Below are 27372 nucleotides of genomic sequence, written 5' to 3'. Positions count from 1 at the left end.
GCGCAGCTCTGATTGCATGTTTCCTTTTTAAACCACAATCCCCACCCCCACATATGCGCATACTGTCCATGCCCAATGCCGACCCCCATGTGCACACAGAAGAGAAAGCGAAACAAGGCAGGTCTTGCCTGCCTCAAAAATGCTGTCTTAGTCCAGGGTCCCCGTTGCCAGTGGCCTGGCTCTTTTCCTCCCTCTGCCCCCAGGCTGCTGAGGACAATGAAAGGAGGGATGCCTGGATCTGAAGCTGGTGCAACCCCTGAGAAGCAGCAGCTCCACGCTGCCACAGAAGAATAACGTGCAGCCAGTTATGGGCCATACAGAGCAAGCGCAGATTGTTTGTGCTTGCGCGGTGTGGCCCATCACTGGGCTGCAGAGTCGTGATGGGCCACACAGTGCAAGCGCAGTCAATCTGCGCTTGCACTGTTTGGCCCATAACACTAGTGCAGTGAGCTCCATGCTGCTCCCAGGCTAGCGGAGTTTTTGGCCAAATGACACACTCCAAGCAGAGCGTGGAGTGCCAAAAACACAGTTGGCTCTACCAGTGGAGAGGAGATCACCGCCCAGCCCTAGACATTACCACCAGAAGTGCAGAGAGTCACATAGAACATCAAGGTTATACATTAGGGAACATCCAGGAAAGCCAGAGGGTAGTGTAATACCACCTGTACCAAAACTTGTAATGGATATATTTGCCTACTGCACGTATGGATGAGGAAAGTATATCTCTTCTAAGTCTGTTCCACTGTGTGAGATCTGCTTATCAGGTATCTGCTCTGGTCCGATTCCTTATTGTGTCTCCAAGACAGTGAAGCATCATGCACAACTAATACCTGCTATATATATATATATATTATTTTTTACTTTGTTAGACATGTATTGTAAGAAGGGCCAAGGAAGAAGACCGCGAAGGTTGAAACGCGTTGCCCTATGTTTCTGCTTTATGGAATTTTTTGAATAAATGATTTTGAATAAATGAAGACCATCATATTTTTGTAAGGAGTGCCAGACTTTGATTTTTATATATTGTGTTTTTGGAGAAATTTAAAATGGGTCCTGTGCCCATTAACTGAGCACCAACCTCGACAGGCGAGCCCTGGAAGGAACACAGGATTACCTTTGGCTAATATATATATATATATATATATATACATATATCTCCTACTGGCTGTCGCCAGTAGGTAGTTATAGTTAGGACCTATTTTTTTAATGGAAAAAGTGTTTTTTGACTTGCCTATATCTTTGGCACTGTTTGACGAATATTCACGACATTTTCCAACAAAAGTGCCCTGGTGACTCTTGTTGTGCATGGGATGTTTGGGAATTATTAATCAAGTGGGGACAGAGAAAAAGGGGGAGGGTCAAAAAAGTTGTGTTTCCCATGCTAATTCTCAGAGGACACTTAGACATAATTACATCCCGAACCACTGGGTGGAATTACACCAAGTTTGGCAGAAAGCCAGCTTTTATTGTGCAGATTACGCTTTGGCTTATTTCGAGAAAATCAGTTCAGTAGTTTTTGAGATATTAAAGGAAATCCAAATTTCTCTATCTGGGCTCGCGAATAATTTGCGAACATTTACAGATTTTTGTGAACGTCTGTGTGAAAAAAAGTACTGTGATTGGCTGATCGCAACCTGACTAGAAAGTTGTGACTACCATTTTACTTCAAAGGACATGGTCCCCAGGGGTGGAAGTCCAAATTGAAAGTGGCATAAGGGGTCAGGGTGGAGGTACCTGACCCAGGGATGTGATATAGGTTTTAGGGGCAAATTTAGGGTTTAAGATAATTTTGCTTGCCATGCATGATATTCGTGACTTTTGGGAGAGAACCCACAGACTCATTGATACACTAATTCATTAATTTATTCATGTGCTCAGAGACTCATGCACCCACTCAGACACTGATGCACCCACTCACAGACACAGTGAGATACTGATACACCCACACACAGACCCACTGAGACACTGCTATACCCACTCACAGACCACTCAGTGCCTCATGGACCCACTCACAGACCCACTCAGACACTGATGCATCCACTAACTGACCCACTCAGACCCTCACACATCCACTCACTGACTTACACAGTCCCTCATGCATCTACTCACAGTCCCATTCAGACCCTCACCGCACCCACTCACAAATCCTCTCAGACCCTCATGCACCCACTCACAGTGATGTAATATGTGATGCCATAAGCAGGTGCATTACAGGAGCACAAGTTACAGTTTGCTCAGGTAACAATAACTGTTGAAGTTCTCTGTTTATTTGGAAGACAAATCAGGACCTAACTATAACGTCCCTGTAACCTTTGTTTTTTTCAGATAAAAAACCCAGAGGTTCCAGGGTCGTTATAGTTAGGAAACAGAGTTTAAAAAAACATAGAAATTCACTTTAAAAAACAGAGGTTACAAGGGGGCTATATTTAGCCTCACATTTTAAATGTACAAAACCATAGAAATTCACTTGTTATAGTTAGAGTTATCTCAAATAACTTGAACTTGTGCCCTGACGTAACTATAACTCGCACCCCCACCATGCACATGCTTTCAGCTGTGTGTGGTGGGGTGAGCCACAGGGCCCCTGCGGCCAAACCCCATAACCATCCAACCCTGAGAGAGAGAGTGAGTAATAGTGAGAGATTGAGAGAGAGCAATTTAGGCTTTGATGAATGATATACTTAGAATATTTTTTTTCCGGACAAATTGAAAAGAAAAATGTTTTTGTCAATTTCTTTAAAAAAAAGTGAGATTACCTTTCAGTATGGAACTTAAATATTTGTAGTTAAAAATAACTAAAAGAGGAAATGATCATAGTCTCACCTAGACTTGAACCTTTAATCTTCAGTGTGCATGTCTAGATCTTAACCACTCCTCACTGTGCAGTGTCCAGACTAAGCTATGACATTCAACCCACAGATTTTGACGGTAGACAGACTTGAATGTTTCATCACTAGTATTTTGTACCAGCGAAAACACTAGAAAATAAACACACACACTGAAAAGGGATACTAGAATTAGAACCTTCATCCTACTGAATGACAGTACAAGACCTTGCGCATTAGGCCAGAAATGACTCTGTTCTACTCTGCATCCAAACATAACCATTACATTGGTAGTACACATCTTGCTAGTCTGACTTTTTGAAGTCATTGTATGGAGAGACAATTGCAATGACAATCTCTGTGAAAGAGAGAGTAACACGATCGCGGGGAGAGCTTCAAAGTCTTCACGGTTCTAACTGGCTCCCTCGCCTCCTGTGAGAGCCCGCATTGCTTCCCAAAGCAGGGAGTTGATTTAAATAGAAACTCCCTGCTTGTGGGAGCAATTTTCATCTTTATGCATATTTGTGGGCAGGGAAACAGATGAAAACTTTACTTTCTGCAAGTGAGAGCTGTATGACAGCTCTCACTTGGAGAAAGTGAAGTGTTTGATTTGGCTAAGCAGGAGCTGTCAAAGCTCCCGCCAAGTCAGAGCAAATAGCTATCTCCTGGGGGTTGGCACAGCAAGAGCCGCCCCTGGGTCCCAAGGACCATCAGTGGCTCCTCGAGGGAGGCCAGGTGGCCCCCCTTTAATGAAAATATCCCTCTGGAAGTGGTGGTCCTCAGGGGTCCAAAACAGATGCCTTATCTTGTTCAAAATTAGGGAAGGGGCGGTCCCTGGGTCTGCGGTGGCCGGGCCCTCCTGCATTAGATTTAGAAGATGTGCTCCATAGGGAAGTGGCAGTCCCTGGGCTGGGGAAGGGCACAGGACCCCCACTGCATAACAGTAGAAGTTATGCCCCGGGGAGGTGGTGGACGCCGGGGCTGTGGGGGGCCAGGCGGCCCCCTGCATGCTGCATGTGTTTAGTGTAAAGTTCTGGGGAGGTGGTGGTCCCTGGGGCTGCGGGGGGGCTGCCATCCCCCTCTGCATTCAATTTGTTTAAAGCCCCGCGGAGGTGGCAGTCCCTAGGTCTCTGGGGGGAGCCAGGTTGTGCCCCCCATTTATTTACAAAATCTGCCCTGGGGAGGTGGCAGACTCCGGAGTTACAGAGGGAGCTGGATGCCCCCCCAGTATTGGAGTAAAACTCTTGCACTGTGGAGATGGCAGGCCCGGGGCTGTGGTCTCCTGCATTCAAAATGACAATGCCCCCGGGGGCTTCTCAAAAACAAGCGCAGCAGCCCACCCTTGTTTTAAAAAAAATAAAAAGTCTGCAAATTTGGGACATTGTCACAAAATCGAACCAAATTGTTTTTAAAAAGTGATTTTTAGCCCTGGTGGGGTCCATCTGGGACCCCAGCACGTGACTAACGGGTGAGGGTGACCCTTCCCAGGCTCTTTGTCTTATTGTTTTACTTTTTTTGTGGGACTTGGCTGAAGACGAGTCCCAAGATGGATGCCAACACCTCTTGGTTGAAGTGTTGCAGCCAGTCTGAGCTCTGCAGCTCAGTGCACAAGCTTGGTATTACTTGTGAAGTTGTCGGGGAGGATCTGCAGCCCTAGATATACAAATGTATTTTCCCTATAATATCTCAAAAAATGCTGAACGGATTTACACCAAATAACAAAAAAGCACAATCTGTGGAACAAAATCTATCTTTCTGCCAAATTTGAGCAGTTTGGACTGTACTCGTGTTCAAAATTCCTATGGGAATTAACATAGGAAATGCGAATGTTTTGATCCCCCCTTTTTCCCAGCCCCGCTTGATGGATCACCACGAAACTTCCCATGGCCAACAATAATCCTACTGGCACACTGTAACTTTAAACAGAACCTTAATCAGAAATCTGAAATAGTCTTACTATTTTGGAATATTGCAGGTCTAGCAAATAAGTTAGACAATGAGATCTGGGCTAACTTTTTAGAAGACTATTCTTGTGTTTGCCTACAAGAGACATGGCTTTTAACCCCCGTCCATCTAAACGGCTACAAAACATTTCATACTCCTGCCAAGCAGTCCAGGTATGGTAGACCTAAAGGGGGATTGTGTACATATATCTCTAATAAGTTATCCTTACAGAATTTAGAGATGCAATTTATGAGTCCATACTACCAAATGATAGAGAGCAATTTAGACCACAAGACCCACTTAGTCATTATCAATTTTTATAATAATGTGGCTCCAGGAGAATTCTCCAACATTCTCGAGGAAATGGGAAATGACCTAAAACAAATATGCGGAAAAAACAACCGCGAGATACTATTGGTTTGGGGTGGTGATTTTAACATCCATCCGTGTAAAGAAACTTCTGATAAGATATGTGGTTGGGTCTCGGAAGGTGCAGATGCCAGCCTCCATTTCTCTCACAACACTCAAGGAGATGAAATGAATCTATTGCCTCAAACCTATAACCTATCCTTTGCAAACAAATTATTTTTGGATGAACCACAGTTTAAACCAACGTATAACGGAAGGGGCGTAAATACTGTGATCGATTATGTCCTAATGTCAATTCACTTCGCACATTATCTTACAAACTATACCTTGCATGACATCGCAGTTAGTGATCACTACCCACAGAGTATGAATCTCCTACTATCCCCCCTTTTAGCAGCTAGGGAAGATAGTATTACACTGGTAGGTGATATTGAACTGGTGCCGCGCAACGGATACACTATGAAGTGGTCACAGACAGACCCCAAGTCTCTGTTGAAACAGTTAATATGCCAATGTAAACATGCTTTCGCAGACTGTTTAAGAGAGAACCCACAACCAGGGCAATGCCTAGGTGCGTTTACGATGATTACTCAAACCATAAAAGAAGCCCTTACTATCAGAAGTGGTAAGATAGGGAAAAAAAGGACGTGCTGCACCCAAGCACACAAGAGATTGAAACAGGATTTAAATGCCCAGGAAAGGTGCTTAAGTGATATCCGTAAACGCAGACAGGAATTTAAGACAGCAATAAAGGAAAGGAAACGGACTATGAAAACAACCTTGTGGGAAACTCTCCATATAGCAAGTCATAAGAAAGATAACATACTTTTTTGGCTGACAATAAATTCCCCCGTGTTAGGGGAGAAAGACATTCCTAGAATGGAAATCGCCATCTCTGAAGAAGACTGGGTTGCACACTTCTCTAAAATATACTCATTGACGAGTGAGACAACAGACTGTACACACGATCATGATTCACAGGAAGGTCCGCGCCTGGTTATAACCCCCCAATTTACCCTTCAAGAGGTAGAGGAAGCTATAATAATAAGCAAATCAGGGAAAGCCCGGGCCCTGATGGTGTTCCGATTGACATATTCAAGGCCAATATAGAGCTGTGGGGGCCTCTATTGACGCAGACATTGAGGGCTATCTGCATATGCGGACCCCTACCATCTTGGAGAGATTCCAACATTATCCCAATATACAAAAAGGGTGACCGCCTTAATACAGCCTGTGACAGGCCAATCTCCCTGCTGGACACAACAGCTAAAATAGCAGGGAGAGTAATACTGAATAGGCTGCAAACATGGGCGGAAGAAAAGAATGTTTTATCCCCGGTCCAGTATGGATTCAGGAAAGGAATCAGAACAGTGGAGCAAAGTTTAAATTTAAGTCTCATTATTGGAAAGTATACTAAGATCAGAGCAGCCAATCTCCACCTGGCCTTTATAGATTTATCATCAGCTTTCGACTGTGTAATTCATGATAAATTATGGGGCATTTTAAATAGCATGGGGGTAGAACTGGCCTTAATTCAATTTATCCGCGAAATGTATACAGGGTGCAGAGCAAGAGTGAGGTATGGCTTAAAAGGGGAGTGCACTCGCCCCTTTGGTCTATACAGAGGAGTGCGCCAAGGCTGCGTTCTCGCTCCGCTCCTGTTTTCAATGTATAGAAATAATCTAGACAAAGAATTGGCCACTAAGTGTAAAGATCTACCCCAAATAGACAACCGACCCGTTCCGGCATTACTCTATGCAGACAACGCAGTATTAATGACCAGGACCCCAATAGCACTCCAGAAACTCCTAACAACCTGCATCACATATATGTCACAGCTGGGTCTTACTGTCAATCGCTCCAAAACTTTTATCATGAACTGTGGAGGGAGGCGCGGTAAGACTTATAACATCACTATTGCAGAAATCAAGGTTGAAACCGCGCAAACCTTTTCGTACTTGGGCATAATGTTCGATAAGCTGGGCTCCTGGGCCAACTGTAGGAAGACGAAGAGAGTGCACCTGATCAAAACAACGATGGCACTACGACTCTTCTCCAAAAGGCTTGGGGGGATTACACTGTTAAACATGATAAAGATCTATAAAGCCAAGTGTATTCCGGCAGCTATGTATGGGGCAGGAATTTGGGGACATACAAATTGTGATTTAATGCAGACAGTGGAAAACGATTTTTTAAGACAACTGCTGATGGTACCAAATGGCACTTCATCGTATGTTATTCATTCGGAACTTGGGCTTCCCTTTATTGTAGACTTGATAAAGATCCAGCCACTGTTATTAAGGCATAAAGTTTGGACCTCGGAACATACCGGTTTTAATAAGGTCATCTTGACCGAGTGTACGAAGTCATTATATACATCAAGGGTACCATGGTTAAAATACATCATGACCTTTTTTCGGAAAAATGGGTAATAAAGACTATTACACAAACCCACTTTGGCTGGGGAAGATATCTGGGAAGGACCTGAGTATTTTGGCATTAAAGTACCTAGAAGACATACGTTGGGGGGCTGAATAAAAAAAAAACTCCGTCATTCATAACCAAATAATCTTGACGGCTGAGGGCATGCAACCGTACTTGGCAAACGTGGTACACCTTCGCCATCGTTACGGTCTTACTAGATTCAGACTAGATACGTTTCATCGTCTAGTTTCATTTCCAATTATGAATGACTGGTCTACCTCGTTAAAACCATCCCCCTGTGATGCAAAGACACCCCAATCCACAATTCATGTGATTTTATTCTGCAATTTCTATGTCCATCAGAGGAAGCGCCTAGTAGTTCCACTTTTAAGGTCAATCAATCTCCCCCAATGTCGTACAGCCTACACCTGTCTTCAGTCACTATCTTCTTTAGAGATCTGTGGAACTTTGGCTAACTTTTTATGTACTGTATTAAAGATAAGGAAATCTATGGGGACGGTAATGTAATTGTAATTTACTGTGACAGAGTCTTTTATCGATTTATCAGACAGTTTATTGTTGTGTGCTTTTTAGTCTCTTACTATTTATTTTTTATTAGTTTGAAATGTATTTTTTATGACTTGTATTACTTTTATGACTTGTTGAAAGTCGAATAAAGTTTTGTAATAATAATACTGGCACACTTTTTTGGAAAATTTCCTCAGAGGAAAAGAGGGACAAAGCATTCAAAGAGGAAAGGCTGATCGAGAAAAAGACAGAAGAACCATCACAAAATTCAGAAGGCAGATATGTGCAAAGGTGAGAGAAAGGGCCAGAAGTGTCTGGTAGTGGATTAAATGAGTACAGAGGAAAATTTAGGATTACGCAGCCTTGGAATTAGGTGCACTGAAGCTTAGCACTGACCACCTGCACTGCTTCTTTTACAAGTTAGACACTGCTGAGACTGATCCAAAAGCTTTGAGATAACTGCTATGTGGATGCATGCGCAGCCCACAATGTCGAAGTATGCGATCTGCGTATAAGGTGATTTTGTATTTGCAAAAAACAAATTTAATGCCTATGATTGCTTTGGATTGCCACATTTTGGAGACAAGGGATCTATAAAAAAAGGGGGAAAAAATGTTGAGGGATACACCCCTGTCTGTCTGGAGCCCCACTGGCACCAAAATGTGTCTGAAATGCGGTCATTCAGAGCAATTCTTGCCATTAGGCTAGAAAAATCAGGAAAAACACATATTAAAAATGTGATCCAGCATAATTTGCTGAAGAATCAGACACATAAAAGTCCAAATGAAGTTGTCATGAGCCTGTTGTCCTGGTATGAATCCACTCTGATCGGACCAGAGAGGACAAAACTTTGCTAAGGCGGGATACCAAGATTTTAGTATAAAGCATGGTATCTATATCAGGAAGCACTATGGGGCAGTAAGAAGTGCACTGTCAAGTGTTTTACCAGGTTTAGCAATAACTGTAATGGTGGCCTCACTCATCGGAAGCATTATGGCCCCCTTAATTGAACAGTATTTAAAAAGATCAAAAATGTCCACCAATTTCGACACTAATTTTTGCGCAAACATTTTGTAAAACAAGGCCTCTAAACCCATCTGGGCCTTGAGCCTTATGAAGATTATTGGCCTAATTTACAAGACCCTTGTCCCACAGCAGTGGAGCCAACAGTGCACTACACTGCTCTATATTTACAAACTGATGCATTAGGCCAAATGCGTCAGTTTGTAAAGCCTTGTGTCACATTATACCTGCACTAGTTATAATGTTTGCAGAGTAGGCATTCCCACGGAAAAAAACAAATAAAACTGATGCACTCAAATTTACAACTTTTCAATGCACCACTCTACGACCTTATTGCATCAAATGTTTACTGCCTGCTCATACCAGGCGTGAAATTGACACAGGACTTTTTCTAATAGGACTCTCCTCGCATTGCTGGAGTTGTTTAATGTGCAACTCCAGCAATGCTTCACCTTCGCGCCAACAGATGCGTCAGAATTTCTGATGTATCTGTGAAAGTGTGCACCATGGAGCTCTGCACTGTAAATACAACGCATCCATGGTATAGTTAGGGGATGTTTGGCAAGCGCAAGAAATCCCACCCATCGATGACAAAGCGTCAGTTTCTTGTAAATGAGGCCCCCAATGTTTTAATTGCAACTTTAACTTCCTGATTATGGGGGTCATTCTGACGTCACCGACCACGGGAGCACCGCCAACAGGCTGGCGGTGCTCCCAAGGGCATTCTGACCGCGGCGGTTCAGCCGCGGTCAGAAAGGGTAAACCGGCGGTCTCCCGCCGGTTTACCGCTGCCCCATTGAATCCTCCATGGCGGCGGAGCGCGCTCCGCCGCCATGGGGATTCAGACACCCCCTACCGCCATCCTGTTCATGGCGGGAAACCCGCCATGAACAGGATGGCGGTAGGGGGTGCCGCAGGGGCCCCCGTAAGAGGGCCCCACAAAGTATTTCAGTGTCTGCTTTGCAGACACTGAAATACGCGACGGGTGCAACTGCACCCGTCGCACCCCTGCAACTACGCCGGCTCAATTCTGAGCCGGCGTCCTCGTTGCAGGGGCATTTCCGCTGGGCCGGCGGGCGCTCTTTTGGAGAGCGCCCGCCGGCCCAGCGGAAATGTTTGAATGGCCGCCGCGGTCATTTGTCGGCGGTACCTTGGCGGACGGCCTCCGCCGTCCGCCAAGGTCTGAATGACCCCCAATGTATTGGTTGGTTCAGACTCATTGCACATAGGTCAAATAGGGGAGGCAAATATTTTGTGACAAAGTTCTCTAATATACAACTTACAATAAAATTGCTTGTAGTTGTGAAGCTTCTGAGGATCGTCAATGAATACTTCCCCCTTTAAAGTTTGGATTTCTTTTATATTTTTCTTGCTCCTGTTTACCCCTTAGGATTGTGACTAATTGTGTGTTCATCCTGTCTTCATTACATGCACCCACCTCTTCATCTAGAGAAATGCCAATTGGCTTTATTATGTGGTGGATGCATAGCAAACCTCTGGCTTGTAGCCACATTGCGAATAATCTGTGTGGGAGCCAAACCCTAATATTTAGATCACCCCAAAAATGTTCCTTCAGTTGTTCAGCTCCGGCACCCTTGATCTAGTGATAAGAGTCACCACCCTTCCTAACATCAAGCTCAACAAATAGCAGAGTAAATAATATATGACAGGGTCCACTTAGTAACTGAATTCTAGTTCAATGAAAGTCTAAAGATTTATTACAAACTCCTAAAATAGGCAATACAAAAAATAAGAAGGCAGTGCCTTAAAGGCTCAGACAGAGAATACTTAGGGCCTGAGTTACTTCTTGGTAGAAAGGTTACTCCATCACAATGGTGACGGATTTCCCATCCACTGAAATATAAATCTCACAGGATACAATGGAAATCATCCCAAACCCCAATTAACAGTAAAAAGCCATAAATACAGGATTCTAAGGAAAACAAAAAGTCTGTAAGTCCTAACTGTCAGATTCACAAAGAACCCTCACAGCATCTGTGGGGGAAAAAAGGAAATATCTCCAAATAATTGGACAGAGTCCTGTTCCGACAATGAAAAGTCTCAGGCCCACCCCCAAAACCAGGACTTTTTATATACAATTTATGTATGGATAAAAAGCAAAAACTGCAGATTCAGCATGGCATGACTAGTGATCACTCACAGTGTGCAAATCATAATTATGATCATCACAAAAATATTTTAGCACTAATCCACTTTTACGGGCACAGGAAATCTTCCATTACCTTCCACAGCAACAACGCAGTCCAGAGATGTACAATGCAATATGAAATATTTTCAGAGACTCATATATTAACGTGCTAGCAAGCCTGCATTGCAACTTCCAGAGGAACTGACCTTCAAAATGATACCTTAGGAATGGAACGCGAAGAAGTTCCATTCACAAATTATGTAGTTTAAACTTTAGTAGTGTCCCTTGTGTCACAAAGGTCGTTGAGTAGATGGTAGTTTAGGCCTTATGTTAATGAAAGCACTAATGGTTTAAATATAGAAATTGCACAGGCACGTCTTTATTAATGTACATTTGTTTCCACTGTAGAGTTCGACTTAGGTAGTATTTGAATTAAATCAAAGGATATATGAATTTAGTTGATATTATAATGTAATTTAGATTCTAGACTAATAGAATGTGTTGAAACAATATTGAATTTCTAATGATTAATTAATTAAAAATGCTTTTAAAAATGAAAGAAATGTACTTCCCCATTATATCAAATGAAATGCATGAATAATGACTTTTCCATTTCACGTTAATGTAATATACATATAAATTAAGTATTATTAATGTTGAGTTCATGAGTTTTAATTTTAAATGTGTTTTATTAAACCATATCAATTAAATGTATTGCTGTAAGTCTTTTGCGTTTCCCTAAGTGAGGCTTGCTAAGCTGCATTTCGTGATTGTGCAGGAAGTGTTGATTCTAGCCTTTGGTTATCGGTCCCTATTGTTTAAACATAAAGAGAAAGTGTAACAGTGTCCTTGAGACTGGAACATCCTGAGCCATGGACTAACAAATTGTCCAAATGTTTCAACCCTGTGTGGAGCTACATGGATGGAAGAGGTTCCCATGACAAACCTGGGAAGAATCGTGAAAGTTTCAGATTGGAGTCTTGTAATCGATTTCTATTGATGATGCCCCTTCAAAGTAAACTGGACTGATGCCTTTAGTAAATCAGAACACTTTACGAACTTGGATATATCCATGACTGGTAGGACTTTCAGATAATTCTTTCCAGTTTTTTCAGCTCAGATGCTTTGCTGATGAACAACCCGTATGCTGTGTCCCTTGGAAAGTTATTTTCCTCTTTGCCTATACCCCTTTGATACTTAAAAAGATGAAACCTTTCTTCTGTCCCCTTTCAGAAGACTATTGATCGAGTTTCTGACGTGCTGACCCTTTCCCTTTTAACTTATCTTCTGCTCACCTTAGCTAGTAGCTTGTAGTCCGACATTATCTTCTTCCAAATTATTTTTGACCTTTTTGTGCTATTTGTCTTTTGCCTGCATGTGTTTTTCCTCACACATGTATTTCCCTGATTTAGCCAACTGTAGGGTTTTCCCAGTGCCCAGCTAAATCATCACTCTGCTAAATTGAATTGACTGATGATTGCTAATCCTGAACAATGCTCAATTTCTATATCACAGATGTTTATTTTGATGATATGTATTGTCCTTCTTGAATATTTAGTTTTGTTAATGTTAGTTCGTCTGAACTTACTTTATCGCCTTGGGCAACCCTTTGTGATTATGTATCTTTATAATCTGGTTTTGCAAATTGTCTACATGACTTTGAGCTTGAGTTTGTTATAAATCTCTTAACTCTATTTTTGACTGATATTTGCTTCCACTGCCACATTGGTCCTGGTGTGTAAATTAATTGGGCTTGTATTGAAATTGTGTTGCGGAGTCCAAAGATTCATCCACCTCGAAGGGCATTGATTTCTGCGAAGGATGAAAATGTTCCAGCTCAATACATGCTCTCTAAGGAAAATACCCAATTACGTCACAGCATTCAGTGACCCACAAAAACTGTGAAGAGAGAAGACATGCAGGGGGAGATTGATTGGGAGAGGTGATGAGCAGCAGCAAGATGAACAGAACACCAGAAACAGCACCCATTTTAATAAAATGGTGTCTCGACGAAAATGTGACATAACTAAACTATATTATTACACGCAATGCTAAACCTTCAAACAAAGTTGTTTTAAGTATATCATTATTAATTCATCAGCTTTTACTGTCGTCACCAGAAACCTTATTAGCATAACATGATAATCCAACATTCCAAATTGTGCATTTGAGAAAAAGCTTTAACATATGTAAGGTGAGATTGCATGTCCTTTAACATTCTTTTTCTTGTACTTCCTTCTTCAGTTTTTATGCCTGCAAACTACAGAGGTGTTGATATTTGGCCGCTGGTGCAAAGGTGACCCGACTCCTCCCAGTGGGACATCACCCACCATTTTTCAAGCCAAAATAGTCATCTAGCTTTTCAATAATATCTTCATGGGAAATGGGATCACTGAACAATGAGTGGTGAAGAAGCCGCTACCTTCCCTATACCCTGGCACCCAAGGCTAATCCTGTCATAACCAAAGCATGGTAGGGCAGTGCAATAGCACTACTGCTAACCACAATGTAGCCTATGCAGGAGTGGGACAGTGATCATGTGAAAAGTATGTGTATTCTCTGTCTATTTTATGTATTTTATGCCATGCTTCTTTTAAGCCTAGGTCATTTAGGACTTACTCAGCTATTCAATGTGCTCCTGAGTGACCTAGCCTCTCAACTTTTCTGTCCCTTTTCATGTCCCAGACTTCATGAATATCTGCTGTGAGGATACCCCAAGGTTACCTCTCTCATCCGAGCTGGTACATGGAGGAATTGTAACTACAATCATCTTGAACTGTATTTGTAGCATGGACTGTTGCCAAAGTAATCTGACGGGCATGCAAAGTGGCCACTAAGAATAGATAGCGACCATCTGAAATCCTCGAGAGAAAATTGGGCTTAATGAGAATGGCTACTCCTTGTTGTTTAGCAGAGGCTGAGAAAAAATAATCAGCTGAATACGCTCTGTGCCTTAGCTTCCACTTTCTTCAATAAGCGAGTCTCCTCCAAACAGAAGACGTATGGGGCGGCTGTTTTTGAGGCTTTTTCAGGGTGCACCTCTTTATTGGGCTAGTCAGGCCTTTACCATTCAGAGTACTGATAGTTGTCATTGATTTGCATTGTATGGGATGAGTGCTTGTATGTAAATGTATCTAAGATAACATGAGTTCTCTTGCCATCCCTTCTAGGCATGTGGGCCACCGACTACCCTTTTAAATGCCCAAACTAAACTGATAGAACAAACTAGGAAGAATGTAATTCTTACTCATCCAAAGGTAAAACCAAGCTAAAAAGGCTCCATAGTCATCCAGAATCTGAATCAATGGACCCCCCTCCTTTAGCCGACTCAATCTCCAAGAAAGGACACTCCTGCACTAGTTCGAGTATCTTTGCTTAAAGGAGTAAGTTGGATCACTCCCTGCTCCTGCCCCGACCAAGACAGCACATATTTTTTCAATAGCTTCTGGGATCCGTTGTCTCCCCATGTCATTCCCACTCCCATGTCCCTGATCCCATTCTTAACTGAGAGCCAAGAAAAAGGAGAAGAAGGGAGAGAAAGAAGCACAAGAAACTAAGAGTCACCCTCCAGTATAAGTATGTTAACCAAAACTCCAGTGATTCAGTGCCCTTCTTGATCCACTGTGCCTCTGTCACCAGGCTATCATATATCATAATCTTCCTCCCTGGTTAAAACACTGCTGCCCTCTCTTTCTGCCATTGCCACTAGGGCATGCGATGCAACAGTAACTGCCCACGCTGTACAGGAGCAATCTGCCCTCAAATATCTGGAATTTAGTTACAGCAGGTCAAAGAGCTGTAGGAGGGCACATTTGGTCACTCCACCATCATAGTCACACACCCAAAAGATGTGCTTTTCACCAGCAACCACTGCTATCAACAGCAATCCGGAGAGCATGTAGCCAAATTAATGAGAGAAGCAAATCCTAGAGTTTAGGTTTGTAATGCAAAGGGCATTATGAGCCTGAAGGGAAATAGTATAATTTTGATGAAAAATAGTTTAAACAATTCCTTTATTTTCTATATACAAGGTCTCTGATTGAACTTAGACAAGTATCAGTATGGGGTTTAATTCTTGGCCTTCTTGATGTAATATTGACTATTCCACAAAGCTTTATCTATCTTCAAAGTTACATGAGGTAGAGAAAGAGGCCTCATCAAAAGTGGAATTCAATAAAAAAAATGTAGAGAAGTATGCCCAATCGAAGGTGATGCTAAATAAAAAACATGTATTCAGTGTGCCAGCAAACCTTTGAAGAACTGGGTCCATGGAATGCTTGGACCTCAACTAAATAGGAAATTGAATCTAAAGAAAGGCCCTGGGTCAAACAACCTGACAACTCAGACGAACATTTTGGATGAAATGCCAAACAATGAGCTCCAACTGGAGAGCTGCTCATATATGTGTGACACAACTAACAGGAAAGGTGCAGGTTGAATGGCAACCATGCTCATATAGGTGATTAACCAATCTGGGCCTGGGCCAATCACCATAATGAAATGTTGAAAGGGCAAAGTCTCCTGGAATGGAGAATCATTTCATACTGGCCACTTCCACCCTGAGAAACAAGAAGTGGTCTCTATCCATCCTTCAGATACCAGCAAAAGAAAGAGAAAACCCCTCAAGACTCATGGGTAATAGAATCCAGTGTATCACAAAAATGTTCATGTTCAGCAAAGGCATTCAAATCAGGATTACATAAAATTCAAATATAAGATGAATAGCATGAGAGGCAGGACAAGAGCAGCCGTTACTCAATACTGAAGTATTGGTGGCATGACACCTAAGTGTAAGAGTGAAGAAGTTCATGAGTATAAATAGCATGTATACTTGAATCAATCATGTGTGTACCAAATGTGAACGTAAAAATTGCTCAGAATAGAGCATGTTTCTAAACAAGCACTAGCAAAGCAAACAAGTCTGGTTTTAATGCACTAGCGCAAGCATCGTAATTACATTAAAGTCAGACATAGAAACAAACGTGGACTGTACTGAAGTCTTCCATACCTTAAATGTTGTTTTGTTTTTGTTTTTATATCAAAGAATGGTAAGGTAGCAAGGGAGCCTGCTTTGTAGTCTTTATTTAATTGCTATGACATAGAAATAAAGGAAGACCTATACTCAAGACCCTATACTCAAGGATTCCCTGCCACCTAACCGTCTATTGACACAGACACAAAAAGAAGATCGTATTGAAGTCAAGTGAGCATTCTGTATAGCCCACTTTGGTTTACATGAAACAAAAAAAAAATTACCCAGTCCCGGCTGCAATTAGAAGTTACCTGTTGAAAAAGGTTGGTTGGAGAAACAAGAAGGCTGGGCAGCGGGGGAACAAGAGTGCACAGGGAAATGCATAATAAGTGAATGGAAGCATGAAAAGGTGGTATGTGAGGGAACAAGGAGTGAACAGATGAAGGAGAGAGGAGCCAAAAAAAACAATTACCAAATACCAAAGGCACTTAGAAGCTACCTGAAGAGAAAGATTGGTTGCAGCATCAAGAAGGATGGAAAGCAGGGGAATTAGGAGTGGAAAGGGAAATGAATAATAGGTGGAGGGAAGTACGGGAAGGTGACAGGTGAGGAACAAGGTGCAAATAGATGAAGGAGGGAAGGACCTGACAGAGATACAGAAGTGTAGCGGGCATGGGAAACAAGGAGCACACAGAGGAAGGAGCAAGGGGCATGAGAAAGGAAAGAGTGGGGTGGTGGGCAAGGGGTTAAGGAACACACAGTGAAGTATGGAAGGGCAGGAGCAATAAAAGAGAGTGAGTGTGGGATGCTAGGGGCATGGGGGAGCATGAAAAGTAAACAAATAAAACACATAGGAGGGAACCAGCAGGTGTGCACAGAGGGGCCCAAAGCTGTCAAGCAGTTCATAGTAAACACAGCACTGGAGGAAGAAAGATACAGTCTAATAGTCAATGCCATCAGGAATGAGAGAAATGTTCCTCTGGCTAAAAAAAGCTGTGATTGATAAAGTCTGCAGTCAAAAGCAGGCAAGTAAAAGCCAGTGATGGATCCCAAACCTACTCTAAGTAAACTGAAAACTAAATTTCAGTTTGACTGCTATACTATCAACACAGACCTAAGAAATGAACATACATGGGGAAGTCACAACGAGAAAAGTAAAATGGAATGTTCCCCTGACCTAAGTCAGATGAGAACCATGGTGAACAATGACAGACAGTTGAATGACATGGTAAATGTGAGCCATTAAAGGAGTGTCATGCCTTATTTTAATTGAGCAAGTAGATGAGCAGTATGACTGCATTGTCATGGTGGGAGGCAATACAAACAAGGTGGTAGCATTACTCAAGTCAGAGTAGGACATCACAGGGTGAAACCAATATTGCTACTAATGACGGTACTTCAGGTAGGGGCAGGCAGGACTGTCTGTATTAGCATTAGATCTTAAGACTTACAGCTCCTAAGAAGCAGGTGATCAGGTCTTAAAATCGTTAAACAAATGGCGACTTTGTGAGATTTTTCTAATGGTTGATTTCATTGTAGGCAAACATGTGAAAAGGGTGGGTTAGAGCAAAAGGAATATTGGGCAGTAAGATAAGAGGCAAAAAACTGAGATTGTAATAATGCTGTTAGCTTCACTCGTAATGTTATATCTGGATTATTGTCTCCAGTTGTCTAGAAGCATAAGGCACAAAACAATAATGCAAATATGCACACGCTTATGTGAAGGTATGAAAGAAGTGATATGGTATTTGGATTATGAAAGAGAAAAATTAGTGCCGGAAAGAATCAAGCAGGTTTCAGTAGAAAATGTCTTTTAGAAATCAAGCGTATGTTATAAGACAGGAGGAGAGGAGACCAAGGGGGTCATTCTGACCTTGGCGGACGGCGGAGGCCGTCCGCCAAGGTACCGCCGTCAGAACACCGCACCGCGGTCGAAAGACCGCGGCGGTGATTCTGACATTTGCCCTGTGCTGGCGGGCGGCCGCCAAAAGACCGCCCGCCAGCCCAGGGCAAATCAACCTTCCCACTAGGATGCCGACTCAGAATTGAGCCGGCAGAGTGGGAAGGTGCGACGGGTGCAGTTGCACCCGTCGCGTATTTCAGTGTCTGCTGGGCAGACACTGAAATACTTTTTGGGGCCCTCTTACTGGGACCCCTGCCGTGCCCATGCCATTGGCATGGGCACGGCAGGGGCCCCCAGGGGCCCCGCGGCACCCCCTACCGCCATCCTGTTCATGGCGGGAGAGCCGCCATGAACAGGATGGCGGTAGGGGGTGTCAGAATCCCCATGGCGGTGGAGCGCGCTCCGCCGCCATGGAGGATTCAGACGGGCAGCGGAAAGTCGGCGGTACACCGCCGACTTTCCGTTTCTGGCCGCGGCTGAACCGCCGCGGTCAGAATGCCCAGCGGTGCACCGCCAGCCTGTTGGCGGTGCTACCTCCGACCTCCGCCATGGCGGTAATTACCGCCATGGTCAGAATGACCCCCCAAGTGAGCAAACATGTTTTACCGAATACTTAACGAACAGTCTCTCTGCAGGAATGAACAGACTAAAAAGATAACCAGTTTAGGAATTTCTGATAGAAATAGCATAGCACAACTACTGAGAAAGCAAGTGTAAAGCTTGGAACCATGTACAAGAACGAAACATGCACATTGGTATTTTCTAGGAATTCTCATATATCTTCCTCATCCATGCAAAGTCAATCATGTACTCCCAACACCAGGAAGTTCTAATGAAGCAGTAGAACACTAACGTTTTGCATTCAAGATAATAGGGCCAGATGTAGCAACTTGGCAATTTGCGACTTGCAAATTGCGAGTCCCTGCGACTCGAAATTTGCAAGTCGCAAATTGCTATGCAGTACGGTGTCTCAGACACCGACTGCGACTCGCAATGGGGTCGCAATGACCCACCTCATCAATATTCATGAGGTGGGTCGCAAATTGCGGCCCCATTGCGAGTATAGGCACTCGCTAACATGGAGGCCTGCTGACGTCAGCAGACCTCCATGTTCGTGACTGCTTTTTAAATAAAGCAGTTTTTTTTTTTTAAGTGTAGCCCATTTTCCTTAAAGGAAAACGAGCTGCACTTAAAAAAAAAACGAAACCTTTAGTTTCGGTATTTTTTCAGGGCAGGGAGTGGTCCCTTGGACCACTCCCTGCCCTGAAAAAATGTTTTTGGGTCCATTCACAAAGTGGAAGGGGTCCCATGGGGACCCCTTCCAATTTGCGAGTGGGTTACCATCCACTTGAAGTGGATGGTAACTGCGACTCCATTTGCGACCGCGAATGGAATTGCATCCCACTGCGAGTCGCAAATAGGAAGGGAACACCCCTTCCTATTTTCGAGTCGGAAATGCATTTTGCGAGTCGGAGCCGACTCGCAAAATGCATTTCTGAATAGCAAAGTGGCTTTTGCGCCTCGCAAACGGCGATTTTCGCCGTTTGCGAGGCGCAAACACTTTGCTACATCTGGCCCATAGTGAGGCCCTTCTGAATGCTATTTTGTTGGAATAGGAGCTGATGATTTTCAAACATTTCCTGAAGGGTAGGCTGAAGTAAATAAGCACTGGGAGTTTAATGCAGGCATGAAGCCAGAGGGTTAAAAATTGAGGATAGGTGTGGTTTGTTGTAATTTGAGGTATATTGTATTTTTAAAAGGGCCTAAAAACAGTTAAAGGCAGAAACTTCTGCATAAGTACAGCATCCTTTTTCCCCATTCGTTTCCTTATCCGACCCATCTTCCTTGCTCGCACCAAACAAAGTCTTGTCATCAATAATGTCATTTCAAATGTTGCAAGCATGTTGTCAAAGATGCTATAGATCATGTAATAAGTAATGTAATATGTGGGATAAATAGCAGTGCATAGCGGGGGCGCAAGTTAAAGTTAGGTTAGGGCACAAGTTATAGTTTCATGAGACAACTACAACAGATGAATATCAGTGGTTTTATTTATTTAAAACATTAAGTTTTAACTGACACTATACTGACACTTTAGCCTTTGATTTTTTCAGTACATTTCTGAGGCTTGTGGCTAATGGCAAGCAAGATATTATTACCATACCTAACTATAACATCACTTTAACCTTTGTTCTTTTCAATGAATTTCTAGGAATATTTTTCAACTTAAGGTAATATTTTATTATCATATGTGACAATGAAGCCAGTGCGTGCTGTGGGGTTTGCCACAGGCCAGGCCCTTCGTCCAACCCTTTGCGGGCAGCGAACACCATGAGCGGCCAGTCCCTTCATCCAGCCACTCGCAATAGGCAACTCCATGCCCCCATGGCCTTCATCCGTTGGCTGCGTGGATTGGGTGCTTTACATCTCATTGTGAGTGGCCTTTGGCTATGGGCAGCATGGAGTTGAGCACAGGGACTGGCCCCAGTCCTACTCCGTTATGTTTTTTTATTCTTTCTTCTACGACTTTGGACTGAGTCCCAAATCCGAAGAGGGATGATGTCACATTGCTGTTGATGTGGTAAAAGCCAATCAATCTCATCTTAAGTTCCTCCAAGGTGTTAAATATACAAATATTTTTTGCCTTAATTGCTTAAAAGATGGTAAACAGATTTACGCTAATTCACAAAAAGCATACTTTCTAAACCAATATCTAGCTTTTTTTTTTCAAATTTGGTGTAAATCCGTTCAGTGATTTGAGTTGCAACTGTGTCTAAATTTCCTGTGGAAAAATGGGTGGGGAAAATGTGTTTTGGGACCCCCTCTCTTTTTCTTGGTCCCTGCCTGACGGGTCACCCTGAAACTTTCCAGGAAGGAGCTGAGGTCGAAGAACATTTCTTTGGAAAGTTTCATGACGATTCGTCAAACACCACCAAAATTATTCAGAAAACCAGAAATGACTTCCTAACTGTAACTGCCCAGTGGAGACCGCCACTGAGTAATATATATATATATATATAGATATATATATATATATATATATATATATATATATATATATATATGTATATGTAGTTATGAAGTTAAAGTTAGCTTTTGTTAAAACACATTAACATATGTTTAAAAATCTTTACAAAATTCACTGCGAAAACCATGGTTAAAGTGACGTTCGGGCTGGAGCTTAAAAGCCATAACTTTTTGTAATATGCTTTTGCGTAATACATTACATTTCTAGAAAATTACATGAAATTGCACATAATTACACAAAATGCAAATGCTTCATTTAGTGCTATATCTTAACGTGAAATGCATCCTTGCGTTGAATTTTTACATCACGTTTTGTCATACCAATAGTGCAAAATACAAAAAAAAGGTAATGCGAGCATTAGCAGCTCATGTTCTGGATAGTCATATTATTCTCGAGCACTCATGGCAAAATGTTGCCATCAATGGTCATTATTACGCAATGTGGTGGAATAGTGTGATTTCAGGAATTTCACATACCAACCATGATGCAATTTTCCATAATTACGTGAGTTATGCAGGTAAAATTTAAATACCGTCCATTTATTGCTTTGAGTGTGCGCTTTATTACACTGCACTTGTAGATGTTGTTACTTATTTGGATAAATATTGCTAGGCTAGTGCAGTGGATTTGTGCGATTGTAACGAAATATGTGAAGCGCCAAAGAACATTGGGTTAATGAAGCCTCCATGAACCAATCTGTGGAGAAACCACCAACTAATGGTCTAGATATCTCTGAAATGTAACCGTTTTGTGATAAAAGCTAATTTCTTGTAATTCTTGTAAACTAAAGAAAAGATTTACACCAAACCAAGCAAAAGTATTTTCTTGAATAAAGTTCAATTTACATGTCACATATGGCGTAATTCTGTAAAGCCATTTATTTCAGTATCGAAGAGCATTCATCCTGTGGGAGTTAAAATGGGGAAAGTCAGTTTTTGGGCATCACCTATTTTTAAGTCTGCACCTGACAGATCTGCCCGATACTTGCCATGAAGATCTCAAAGTGGGTATACTTTATTTTTGAAAGTTTTGTGCAGATTTGTTTGGCTCCAAAGTTATTAAGCAATCCAAAATTGCCTTCTCAATGGAAACTGACCTAATCATTGCTAGCGCAGGTATTTTTTTATAATAAGTGTTCATGTAGTCTGAGTAATGGATTTGTGTAGAAAATGTAATAACATAGAAAAATAATGCATGCATTTGAAAATGTGATCATGATGAGTGGCCACCAATGTTCACGAGTGAATGTAGACATGTGTTTTTATTTAAGAGTAAATGGACGTTTATGTTGAATGGACAGGACCCGGCAATTCCTGGGATATATTACAACTGTGGTCCTAATGCTTATTACCGTCTTCCAGAGGATGTTGCGGGACATGTCACTTGGGAATAGTTTCCCCAAAGATTTTCAAATGGATGACTAAGAGACGTTTCCAAAAGTGACTGAATTAAATCACATGAGACAGAAGAGGGAGTCTCCTTCTGGCATAGTTGGAGATATATTTGGAGCAGTGATTCCTTCAGTAGGAGTTGTTCTGAATTCAATAAAGATTCCAAAGTTGTCTACTATTGTGGATAACATGCTGACAAATTTTTCAGGAGCCATACTCCTGATAGATACTGAATTAGCTGCTGAAAGAGCTATGACTCTTCAGAATCGCCTTGCTTTAGACATTCTTTTAGCGAAGGCAGAGTTTTTAGAATGATTAATTCTAGGCATTGCTGCTCATATATTCCTAATAATAGTAAAAAAATTAGAGACTTAATTACTAATCTCACAAAATGAAAGTGCTGATTTGAAGGAATTGAAAGGACCAGGTGTTTGGAAAAAGGCTGGCAAAGGGTTTGGTTCAGTGGGAAATTGGCTCAGCAACATTTGAAATGGGATTCTATTGAAAATTATGCAGGGGATATTAATTATTATGGTTTGCCTAATTGGAATATGGGGAATGGTTACATTGTACAAAAGGATTAAATTGAAGAAGTCAAAGAATGATCAGAGGGGGGAATTAAGGAAGAGGGAAAAATTGTTCAGGGAAAAATAAAAAAGGGAACAAAAGTATGAAGGGATTGAAATTACAGACTTTTAGCTGATGCAAAAATTTGTAGGTGATAGTTTAGTGTGATGACACATTTAGTCATCAGAGAAGTGATTGCTAGCACAGGAATTTTAATAAAAATTATTAATAAGTGTTCATGTATTCTGACTAATGGATTTGCATAGAAAATGTAATAACACAGAAAAATAATGCACGCATTTGAATATGTGATCACGATGAGTGGCCACCAATGTTCACGAAGTGTGCCTATTAATAGTTCATTGATATGAAATGTTGAGTATATGTTTGACTAATATAGTAATGTGTCATATAAAGGGTTATGCATCATGTATTAGCTTTATTAAGTGTGGGCTTCAACTTAACGGAGGTCTTGGCCTAGTTGCCTGGCCTCATGTCAAGCTGTATTTCTTAATGTTTAATAAAATGGCTGTCCTAGAGAGTTAAACTGTGATTTTTCACTGTACTGTCTAAATGTGCACATGGCTAAAATTCTTTCTCATGAGAACCGACTACTAGATGATGCTGTGTGAGACTGGCTTTCTCAGGAGGAGTACAATGGAGACACTGACTGGAGTATAAGGTGCAACAATATTGTTACCTGACGAGCCGGGTGATGAGGATATTACAGGAGAAACCAATCAGCGACATGTGACCGGAGTAGTGGTAGAATTCATAGATTTGAAGTTTTAGTTTTATTGGACAAAGTGTGAACATGTAATTCCTTGACCAATAGGGGCTTGGAAATAGTTTTAGGAAATTCAACTTAACGGGACTGCACAGAGAAGATTCCAGCATTTGAGCATTTTCGAGCATTTGCCATGCAGCTCATTCTTGCCCAATATCCGTCTTGACAAGAGACATGCTTTACTTTAATGCTTACAGACTTTGTGTTTCTGAACTTTGAGGCTGAATCCTGAATCCTTGCTGACCGAACTGATGTCCTGAAGACTATTTTAGCTTGCTGATCCAATTGAGGAGAGGTATGATGGTTCCCATGTATTTCTTATGGCTATTAGCTTTTTCTTTCTAGGTACCAACCGCACTGTTTTGATAGAGCCATAGTTGGATGTTTTCCAAATTTGTTTTACTAAACTGTTTTGCATGAAGCCCAACATGCTGATGCTAATCTGATCTGCCAATACGGAATAATGTTTGATGAATTTCTCTGCTGAATCTAGATGTATGTGATATTGTTTGCGCAATTGTTCTTGTTATTAATTTGCGCTGTAACCTTACAATGAGTATTAGTTCAAGCTTTGATTAGATTGCATTTCTTCAGCAGACTTGGAAGGCCAGTGTTGTTTCTGTATGCTTATCATTTGATTTTGAGATTATTTTATGTGATATTAGCATTGTTAATATAGGGAAATAAATATTCTAACTTTTACTAAAAGGTGTGGTTATTCATGACTGAAAGGTAATGGTGTGTAACAATTACTGACTCCAATTATTATTAATGTCATTGATTATCATTGATTATTGATTATTGATCTGCCTGTACTGGAGTTATGATGGGATCATCTTAATTGTGAGTCAAAAGGTTCATTGACATATTCCCATCCTTTTGTAAGTTTACTTATTAAAATCAGACACTCTAACATCATCAAAAGTGAGTTGCTATCATCCCAACTGGGGGTTTATATTCATATCAGGGCAAAGCTTTAGCATGGGGGAGCTGGGTCTAGGCCCAGGGCGCCAATATTATGAAGGGTGCATGGAGCTGTGTGCATTAAGGTTATGCAAACAGCAGGGCCCTTCTCAGCTTGCTACAGCCTTGTCCCTGCCTGTTCATTTCTATCTGATTTGCCAGATTAAAGTGATTTTAGTCCCTTCTTTATCATACCGCAGGAGATGTTTTTAACACCAACTTCAACGCCCCCTTCCTTGCCCTCTCTTCATCGTCTGGTACCTGCTAACTCACATCCACAAAACCATCATCTGTGTGAGGCAGCTAAGCTACTGGTGATTTGGGTCAGCTGGGGGTGGTCGGGGGATGTTTATGTTCAGGGGTTAGTCACTTCTCCTCCAGGTACTGCCTGGTGAACACGAAAGGGACTCCCTGCTGCCTCATTTAATTCACTTACATCGGCAAGGGTGCCAAATTTCTCCCCGCCTGTGCCCAGAAGCTATCTTAGCAAAGGCTGGCTCTGATTCATATAAGCACATGCATAGAGTATATACTCATATGTTTGTACAGCTTGTAGAGTATCGATGTGAAAAGTTGATATTTGATATTCGAGTAATCCATCACAAAAAATGTACATTAATTAAAAGCACTTCTCAATTACTTTACAAAAGACATGCCAGTTGACGTTTTCACATTTTCTATTTTTATAATCCGAATATTTATGATTGGGAGCACTTTGGTCTTGCACACTTACAAACATAAGTGGGGAACATTACTTGAAACAGAAGGTCGTTATAGAGATTGGAGGTGTTCTCCATTTGAAATCTCATACCGTTTTTTCACCAGTTTGGTCCTTTCGGCAAGTTCTTCTCCTTGTTTCTCCAGTGAAGGCAGCTCGTTTAGCCCTAGAAGAGAGAAACAACTGTTCAGTTCGAAATGAATGACAGGGCCCTGTTCAGTTTCTGTATATCTTTTCGTGATCGGACGTTTCTATTATCCATGCGTGGGAGCGCCTGAACTGCCTTTAATGTTCATGCAATGACCATGAATGCGAGCTGCTGACCTTCACGGAGGGCAGCAACCATAGCTGCCCTCATGGCTGTCTTCTTCACAGACAGAGCACGCACTGGCAAGGCTATTAGGTCCAACGCCGGTCCTCATTATCATTATTATTGCTAGTATCATTGTTGCTGTTGCTATTGTGATTATTATTATCATCAACTATAAATGGGTCTGAACCTCAGAAAATAATAAATTCAGATAATATTTCTAGAATGTTATTATTTTTTCTTTAAATTAACAACACTCAAATTATTAGGAACTCATTTCACGCACGCAGATAAATTAGCATGTGTGTGTTGACACCTGTTAACACATATGTTAGAGTATATAATGTAGAGTATGGCTTATTTTATCGCACCTGGCAAATGCTGGGTGCGATAAAACACACATTCCTGGATAAATTTCGGCAGGAAAAACCTGCTCATATTTGTCAGGGAAAATGTCTGGTAACTACGGTAACATGTAAATTTAGTATGGTAAGTACCAAAATCAATAAATTGTACCCTATTTTAGGGGGAAACTTGTAACATTCAATATTTTTCACACCTGATAACTAACATACCCATGGGATTATTAATTATGAGGTACATGAATATCACCCCTAAAATAGATTCCCGCAATTACTGGGAGAACATTATACTTTCCTTGTTATATGCAGTGCTAAAACTACAGGCACTGAGAAGCAAGAACAAAGCATAGAAGCAATACACTAAATTATATCAACAGTCTCTGTGTGGTATCTCCAAGCAGTGCTCCTGAAGTTGACTCTTAGGGCCTCTAGGGTACCTTCACACAATAGCTATCTCCTCAAGGATGCTCTTCACTGGACACACCATTATTATTAACATTTCACATGGTCCCTCCTTGGGTCCCTTGGGGATTGCCCTGGTCCTTACCCTCTGGTTTGGAACCATTCTCTGGAGACTTCCTCTCACCTTTTCGGCACAGAACTATGCTAGTTTAGCACCCTTGTGAACCCTGTTAACGAACCACTTGTCAGCCAACACTGCAAGTTTCTCTTGATCCCTCTCTGCCAGATCTGAAAGGTATTCCCGAAATTAGATAGAGCACTCCATCAGCACCATCTGGTTAAGAGAATGAAACTCCTTGATCTCCGTCCCTCTCACCCACTCCTTCCAGTCACACAATACACAGTGAATACATGTCTCAGACTGAACACCATCTGTTCTCTTGCATTCCTTGAATCTTTGAAGATACTGAGCTGGCTTCACCCCAAACCTCCAGGTCAGATCTTCCTTCATTCCCTCATAGACCTCCTAGTCTGCCACAGGCATCCTTGCAATTACAGCTGTCCTTTCCACCTTAGACACCTCATTTAAGGCCTGCACTTTACAAACAACCTCACAGCTCACAAACCATTCCAAGATTTTCTGCCCTTCCACATGCATGTATACAAGCTCTCTTGGCCTGAACTGGAGGTGTAGTTGCAATGATGGA

The 27372-nt window shown here is 41.9% G+C and overlaps 1 protein-coding gene across 1 annotated transcript in view; it reads right to left on the bottom strand.

The window, feature by feature from the left end:
- LOC138293043 (dimethylaniline monooxygenase [N-oxide-forming] 2-like) overlaps positions 1-27372 on the bottom strand; it is a 525123-nt gene that overhangs the window by 8886 nt on the left and 488865 nt on the right. The window contains exon 5 of the mRNA XM_069232032.1: positions 25685-25757. Coding sequence (XP_069088133.1) covers positions 25685-25757 — 73 coding nt within the window. The remainder of the gene's footprint in view (positions 1-25684; positions 25758-27372) is intronic.

The sequence above is a fragment of the Pleurodeles waltl genome, chromosome 4_2 (assembly GCF_031143425.1).
Source record: "Pleurodeles waltl isolate 20211129_DDA chromosome 4_2, aPleWal1.hap1.20221129, whole genome shotgun sequence".
NCBI lineage: Eukaryota > Metazoa > Chordata > Amphibia > Caudata > Salamandridae > Pleurodeles > Pleurodeles waltl.
This window is presented reverse-complemented; position numbering and strand designations above follow the sequence as displayed.